Source organism: Penaeus chinensis, chromosome 3 (genome assembly GCF_019202785.1).
Source record: "Penaeus chinensis breed Huanghai No. 1 chromosome 3, ASM1920278v2, whole genome shotgun sequence".
In the NCBI taxonomy this organism is placed as follows: domain Eukaryota; kingdom Metazoa; phylum Arthropoda; class Malacostraca; order Decapoda; family Penaeidae; genus Penaeus; species Penaeus chinensis.
This window is the reverse complement of record NC_061821.1, coordinates 24,195,808-24,204,418: the sequence shown is the minus strand read 5'-3', so window position 1 is coordinate 24,204,418 and position 8,611 is coordinate 24,195,808. Positions and strand designations below refer to the sequence as shown.

Here is an 8,611-nt window from a genome sequence, read left to right as displayed (position 1 = left end):
ATATACGTGATTGTGCTGGGCATTTTGAACGGTCATGACCAGGTTGGACACATAGAGGGCAGCGGGCTGTGGAGCGACAGTGTTTGGCTGGGTGGCCAAAACCCTAACATTTCTGACATTGACGAGGTGGGGGTTTTATGTTCTGGCAGGGCAGGATTCACTTCCTATTTAGACCTTATGGAGAAGATTATGAAAGGTAATCTTGGCAACATTGATGTGGGACTTACGGCAGCCTCTGGGGGGAATAGGGCATTGTAGACAGCGAGACAGACAAGTAAGTCGTCTTCACAATCTGACCAATCACTGTCGTAGACAGGGCAATCAGCCGAGGATATGGAAACAGTTGGGCAGGTATAGGTTTGCCAATGAGGTCATCCAGGGTAGATAGTGCATGGGCTTGGAACTCAGATGTAACTATGATTGGGAGACTAGTTGATAAAGGGACAAGCTTCACTTCTAATGGTTAATGGTTGAAAGCAAAAAAAAAAAACAAAAAACAAAAAAAAAAAAAAATTGTGCTAGACAATTAAGATCATGTAGTAGTATAGGAAGGTTTAGTATCAGAAAGGGTAGGAAGACTGACAGTAATTAGTTGCCATACGCTTACAATCTAGAGTAGTATTGGAAAAGGTAAAGATGGGAAAGGGGGCGATGAGTGAATGGGTTAAGGTAGGATTCAGTTAGGGAGATTGAATAAAGGGAATGATATGCATACGTTGTCAAAGTGTTGGATTCCATAAGGATATTTGACAGGATATTGATATGGTCGGACAGGGAGGAATTCTCCGCCAATGTAAACATGAAGGGGAAGGTCATATCTACGGAAAGTAATCTTGGCAATATTGGCGGGGGCCTTACGACGGCCTCTAGGGGAAAATGGCGTACTGCATATCCCATGAGGCAGGCTAGTAAATCTTCTCCACAAAGACCAATTTTTGTCATAGAGAGGGCAGTTTGTTGGGGAGATAGAGACAGTTCCGGTACAAGTATAGAGGGTGGGACGAAGTTGGTTTACCTGTGAAGTCTGTCAGAATTGACAATGCTTTAGCTTGGGTTTCGGATGTAACGGGAACGATCAGGGCGGCTGTGGAAGGAAACTACCTACTTGTTTTTGGAGGCACTGCTGGAAGAAGAGTGTTGTCAGAGTAAGGAGCTGTGAGGGGATCACGAAAAATCAGTCCCATCTGGCTGGGCTAAATAGACTGTTTAAAATGTCTGTAGAGGTGTGAGTAGTAGAAGGACGGAGATGGGTGGAAGAGGGAGCAGTGTTGAGCGAAGTAGTATTACGGAGAGGTGGACAGCACGTTGCATAGAAGTAAGGGAGGGTGGAGTTGAGAATGTTGGAAGAGGAGGAACTTCTCCTGGAGGTTGAGTGTTGACCTGGGTGGATGATGTGATAATACGCATTGAGGGGATAGTAGTAGTAGTGCTGAGAGTTGTGGTCAAAGGAGAGCCTGGGGTCAGGAAACCGGGAGAATTTGAATCAGTGGGTCTATTTAGATGGAACAAGCCTCATTGCTCCTAATAATGGTATAATCTTCATTACTGGCCATGGTAAGCCTAGAGTATGTTGGGGAGAATAACAGCCCACCCCTTAAGGTCCCTTTGAGGGGTAAGGGTAGAAAACTAAACGGGAATACCGTGTCCATGGCTCCCCCAGTCCGTTCATGACTGGCACAAAGTCAGTCTTCCATCCTTTCAACACGGCTTTCACACCTTAGGAAATGGATAGAAGGGATTGGAGAAGAGACGGAAACGAAAAAATAGGAGAGTAACACTGTATGAGGAAAACTGCAAGAGATATTATGAAACAATCAAATGGTACTATGGTAAGAAATTATAGTTGTAGAAGTAGAGGATGCTGTTTTTTAGGTGAGTGGGAAGAATTTGAGGATGGTTATAGGCAAATGGAGCGAATAGGGATAGAGGGATTATAGGGTGGATGAGGAAGTAGAGCATTCTCTTGAATTGTTTAGGAACTTTTAAATGTCTTCAAGAGTTTCTGGAGGGGAGCTGGGTGAGGAGGTCTGAGAAACAAAGGTTTTTCTTACGTGGAGGAGAAGAGGGAATAGATGTCCGAGGAGCAGAGTGTATGTGGTTGAAAATGGAGTGGAATGTTTAGATTATCTGGTGCAACAGGTAGAGTGAGGAGGAAGAGTAGGCACATAGAAGTAGCAGAGATTTGAATATTTGGAAGAGGAATTTAACAGGGAGAGAGAGGGAGTAGTGATAGGATGGTTCAGGGTAGAGGGAAGAGGTACTGGGGGAGATGCTGAGACTTCTTGAGATGATGGGAGGGGAGCAGAGTGAAGTACAATTTTGGAATAGGTAGAAAGAGAAAAACCTCATTGGTGTGCTTTATGTCTGTCGAGTGAGGCCTAGTTTGAATCTGAGAACTGCTACCTCAGATTTGAGCTTGTAGGCAGGCAGCTCCTATAAAATACATTGTGGGAGCCACCACTATTGGCATACATACACAACTGAACAGAGCAATTTGATCGGTCATAACCAGGTTAGGCACATAGAGGGCAGCAGGCTGTGGAGCGACAGTGTGGCTGCATCTTACAGACAAGGGGATTGGTCAAGTGCATTGAATTTATGAGATACTGAGTTATTGGTGTCAGTAAAAAGTGAAGGAGGAAGAAGGGAGTGCGTATGTGTGTTTTAAGGTCATATGGTGTTCAAAGGTCATATGGCACTATGGGAGAGTAACAAAAAGGGTTAGGAATGAGTTAATGATTAGGGTAAAGTTACAAGGGGTAGTATGGTAGTAAAAATTATTGAGAGGGGGAGTTGATGGGGTATAGTGCAAGGCAAAGGTTGTTAGAAGGGGAAAGAGTTAAGGGAGTAATGAGTAACAATTAGGATAAGTGGACAGAACAAGGGGATGAAGAAAAGGAAAAGAGGAGAAGAAAGGACCATGCAAAATTAGTTGAGGCAAGGGCTGAGGACCAATCCACGTCTCCTAAGCCTCCACACTAAGAGTAAAGAGAATGGGGGAGGAACTGGGGAATTAAAATCAGTGGGTCTAGTTGATAAAGGGGTAAGCCTCACTGCCATTAACCCCTTGGTGACGGGTGAAGAAAACTTAAAAAAAAAAAAAAAAAAACTATGCTCTGGCGATCAATGGCAACGCACCGACTTTGAGCGCGGGAGTTCGATACATCAAGCCGAATCACCGCCTCGTAGTGCTTCGGCATGTCGCCGCACGCCACATTTCGAGCGTATTGTTATGACGTCTAGAGACGTGACCCGTTGTGAAGGGGTTAATAAATGTAAAAAAATCTTCATTACTGGCCATGGTAGCCCTAGAGTATGTTGGGAAAAGAAACAATTCAGTCTACCCCTTGATAGGTAAGGGGTAGACAACTAAACAGAAGAATACTGTGCCCATGGTGCTCCCAGGAGGTTCATGCCTGGCACAAAGCCTTTTATCCATTCAACATGGCTCTCACACCTTAGCAAATGGGTAGTAAAAGGAGTTGGAGAAGAGAGGACCTGGGCCAAAGGTAGTATTAAGCCTCAGTCTCTGTCTTCCCACCACAAGAAAGGGCCTAGGAATGGGGGTTAGGAAATAAGATTAAAACCCCATTCACAAGAATTCACAAATTTATTAAAATAATTAAATATACATAACTCAGAATGGGACTAGTCAGCCTGCATTGCTGAGAAGGTTTTTCCTAAGAATATTTTTTTTTTATATGAGAACTGATCAAACCTTTTTTTTTTTGTACAGGTAAACTATATATATATAATTTCAGCATTAATTGCACCGGACAAGTGATCCATTAACGCCCCACTGGGTTTGTTAATATTGGTAAATAATTTAAGTGACTCAGTCCAACACAATTGTGGCAGTGGCTTTGGGAACATATGGTGGACTGCATGTGAAAATAAAAATCTTTTTTATGAACAAGGTAAAGACAATAATATAATATAATTAGTCTACTGTAAGAAATAAAACGAATTTCAATATTTGCTTCATATAAAAAGTAGTAATTAATTGGAAAACTATTCCCTATGCAAATTTTTATCACAAAATCATGTGTAAGAATGGGAGGCAAAAAGACTGTACAATACCAGCTTATCTAGTTGCACTGAATACAAAACATTCACAATTACAATATGAAAGGGTTTAAGCAGTATAGAAAAATTGACCTAAAAATCAAAAATTTATGCCACCTCCATGGCACAAGCACTATTACTGCTCTCCATCACAGTTATGCCTTTGAGGTCTGTGGAATTCTGTGATGTGGAGGCACCGTCGCTTGCTGCGTTCTCGGAGGGTGGGATATTTTCCGAATCCTTTGCATCATCCCAGTCAATTTTGAACTTTGTGACACGTGGCTGTGTTCCCAAGATATTTCTCTGAAGCTGGAAAAATATAAATATTGATTAATAGACTATTGCCGAGTATAATGAATCTAAGAAAATGTCTCTAGAGAAGGATATTGTATAAAATGAGAAATAAAAAAGGGTAAAAGCTAGAAGACAAAGAACAAGAAAAAAAGAAAAAGAAAAAGAAAAAGAAAAAGAAAAAGAAAAAGAAAAAGAAAAAGAAAAAAAAAAAAGATCATTCAGAACACAGAAAAAGAATAAGAAAGATTTTTCTCTATCACCATACCCATTCTGAGTTGGGAGTTCATTCAAATAGCAACAAATGGCAGGGTTAGAAATTAAACAAGTCCCTACTGTTCAAGGACTCAAAAGACAACAACATTACTCTTAAATGTTATATAATCTGCAGCATGACTACATGAAACACTTTATATTACACATCAATTAACATATTCACTAAGTCAAGTGCCTAGGGAAGATGTTTCAAGTTACATACTATACTTTTAATAAATAAGTGTCTTCTATGTCTTTCTGGGGAAAAAAAGAAAGAAAGAAAAAAAATGCTTCTAAAGACAGAGCATCAATATTCCAGATAACTGGGCAAGGCTCAAAGTAGTATAAGAAATTAAATTCTTTTGTGTACTGAACCATACATTAATATAGCATGGTTACTTCACCCATTTTTAATGGCAATGATTTAAGTGTATTTTATATGACTGGAACTGACATCTGAGACAATTCATGGTCTAGGCAAATTTAATTGGTTTCAGTCTCATTTATAACAACCTTAATAACTGTAATCACAAAATTATATATATATATATATATATATATATATATATATATATATATATATATATATATATACACACACACACACACACACTCTCTTCATACCTTTTCAAACTGTGGGACATCAGGAGGGGTTTCTTGAAGCTCAGGGTCTGTATAAGAATTATTCACATAATAACCAACTCTTACAAACTCCTGCCCTTTGTATCCGCAAGTTAACAGCACAACCGTCACACCCACTGCATCACCAACGGGTATTTTTGTATGATCTGGTGGATCAGCCTGAAAGAAAGATGTATATTGCAATCACTGAAGGCTATTGCTTGAGGTTTAATTCTAAAGCTTACTTCAAAATGAGTTGCCCATTTTTCTTAATTTAAAGACTTTGTAAGCATTATTCGGTCTGTTCCCTGCTCCCATCTTAAAAGATAGTGTCTTGGGTAAACTGAACAACAATAAAATAGCAGAAAATTGTTTGACTCATTACAGAACTACACTTAATTTAATAACCAATTGCAATCCTAACAAGATTTACCTATACATAACTCATTCTAACTAGGCATGTCATTTTTAAGTCATGAATTTTTTTTATCTTTAACAACATATTTAATTACCAAAATTGCAATATTATCCTAAAACCAATGACATAAGGTAAATGCACTGTCCATTGTATCTTTCTTTTGTTCTGTTATTATTCTTATTCTTATTCTTATTATTATTATTATTATTTTTACACCCAGATGGATTCACAAAGGTTTAGGCCATTACTAGGCCGATCTGCTGTTACTTATTCAACCAAATTCTTTTATTTTTAATACTATTACTATCATTAACAACATCTTTTCATTATCATGAGCATTATTATTACAATATTAGGAACAATAATCAAGAAATTTCCCCCCTAAAGCTTCAAAAAATGAGGTAAAAGCGAGATCAGGCAGGCTTCAAAATCAACTCCTTGTAAGCAATTTTGGAAGCCATCTGTGTGTAAACAATGTTAACAAACATGATATCAACCTGTCAATAAAATATAATTACCAATAAAATATAATTACGACATGTAATACTTTGTCACCATACCTGAAATACAAACATGTGTTTCCCTTCTGGAACTGGTCCAACATACACTGTATCAAGGGTCTGATCATAGTCTTCACTTTCTGCACTACCTACATATATTATTTTCCACTCCAGATCTGGAACAGGGAGAAAAGGCAATTCATTAAAAAGTTATTCTTGGGTAAAATATTGGTTATGCAAATTACCTTTGAAGTTAATCAGAGAGTAACATGAAACTGAAGAAAGTTTTGAATTTTAATACAAGATATAAGACATGGTTGCTTAAGACTACATTTCTATCAATATCTAAAAAAAAAAAAAAAAAAAAAAAAAAAGATGCTTTGAGATATGATATGTCCCCCTAAAATACATTTTGAACTCTTGCTGTTTTAACAAATAAATAATGACACAAGCCCTTTATGAGTACTATACTATAGTCTGATCAGTCTGGATATATAACTCCATACACCATTTTGTTAGCATTATAGAAAAATGACACACTATTGTACTGTACATCACTAGATATCTAACCCAAATGCTGGTAACATCTCATAATATAAATGATTGCACAATAAAAGACTGCTCTAATTATATAATACCTTTAGTTCTGCATTTATATTTGTAATATCAACATTCCTCTATACAATCATAAATGTGCATGTTGAATAAATATTCAAGATATGGAAAACCTACAGTTAGAGATAAGATCAAGTAGAAGTATATATATAAAAAAAAGAAGTTTATAACCACTTTTTTTCTCATCACTCATTTTTACAATCACGCAATCAATTTGAAAATAAAATACAGTCTCTAAGATGGAAGCTTTTCTTAATTACCATGGTCATACAAAAATAATGCAAAAACACAGGTTGAGCCACTGTAGTTTTCTATATGAAAGAATTTGTTACCTAATGAGTTTTAGTGACCATATGGTGAGAGACTGCCATACAAAAGGAAGATCCAACTATAATTCAAACTTTCCAACCACTGTATGCCAGCACTACTGTGATTAATGGTGCTTGAGGAATGTAATTAGACACTGATGAAAACATAAAACTACAAGGAAGCAATAACCGTTACTCTATGTAGGAGTCAAATTTAATAATTATCAAATGTAATATAATCTTAACCTTTTCAGCTAGGGTGTTACCTATATGCAGCAACAGTGGTTCATATATTTGAATTTTTTGACATATAGGTAGTTTATATTAAGTGAAGTATCAACTATCCTATCTTACTAATATAAAAATTACTCTGGAGCCTAAAATAAGCATTTAATTTGCATAAACTGAAGTAAAGATATTGAGTGCCCACAATAATACAACTTTAATGATTGTCAATCATGCTTTTGAAAAAAATTTATATCTAATTTTGTTTTGGTACAATATGAGCCCCATATGGCAGGGAAAATGTAGTGCTCACTAGTATTTTGTGTAAGGTCTCCACAAGAGCTTAACTGCAAAGGGGCCAATTTGTAGACTTCACCTGAATAATCCCCCCACCCACCCCCAGTAGTGCTATCAATATCGATGCTGTTATCATTGTAGACGTTGTAATTATTATAAGGTTATGGACTTTCTTACAGCAAAAAAGAAAAGAAAAAAGAAAAAAGAAGGGGGGGGGGGGGTCAAGGAAATGGGTGAGATAGGTAGCAGCTTTTAGTAATTGGTTCAAAGGTGATTTTGTACTTGTAGACATTGTAATTATTATAAGGTTATTGACTTTCTTACAGCAAAAAAGAAAAGAAAAGAAAAAGGAGGAGGGGGGGAGGGATCAAGGAAATGGGTGAGATAGGTAGCAGCTTTTAGTAATTGGTTCAAAGGTGATTTTGTACTTGTAGACCCATACATGTGTAAACACAAACTAAACTCACAGTGGGCAAGTGCTATCCCCGTTGGCATCAGATTATCATCACAAAATAAAAACAAAAACAATAACAATAACAAAAACATAATTAATCAATAATAGCCACTTAATAATTTATAGCCACTTAAAAATGTATCAAATCAAATATATTAATATTTGCATGTTAGGGACACAATAAACAAAAATACAATACTTTTCATTTACTGTATTTCCTTTGCAAGTTGATAATAAGAAAGTTGTCCAACAAGCAATACTTTCACATACATTTACAGGAAAATGTAATAGCACTATAATAATCATAGAGAAAAACTACACTCACTAATACACAAAAGGCAAAAACTAACACCATAAATAAAGTAAAAATGTCATGACAAATGCTGTGCGGAAAGTCAAGGGGAGCATTTCCAATAGAAAATAACAAATTCACGCTTATCACAAGCTTGATAATTGAAAAAAGGAATAATAGTCACAAGATCTGATGGCTGTGTGAAAGTAAAAAAAAATATCTATAATAGTAACATTAACAATAATAAAAAAATATATATAAATAAATAAA

The 8,611-nt window shown here is 36.7% G+C and overlaps 1 protein-coding gene across 1 annotated transcript; it reads right to left on the bottom strand.

Moving 5' to 3' along the window:
* Positions 1 to 3,591: 3,591 nt before the first annotated feature.
* LOC125040896 (histone chaperone asf1-like) lies at positions 3,592 to 6,360 on the bottom strand (the record flags this gene model as incomplete). The annotated part of the gene is made up of 3 exons (XM_047635683.1): positions 3,592 to 4,374; positions 5,236 to 5,412; positions 6,211 to 6,360. Coding segments are annotated over 3 exons (528 nt in total), but the record flags the coding sequence as incomplete, so codon positions are not given.
* Positions 6,361 to 8,611: the final 2,251 nt, after the last annotated feature.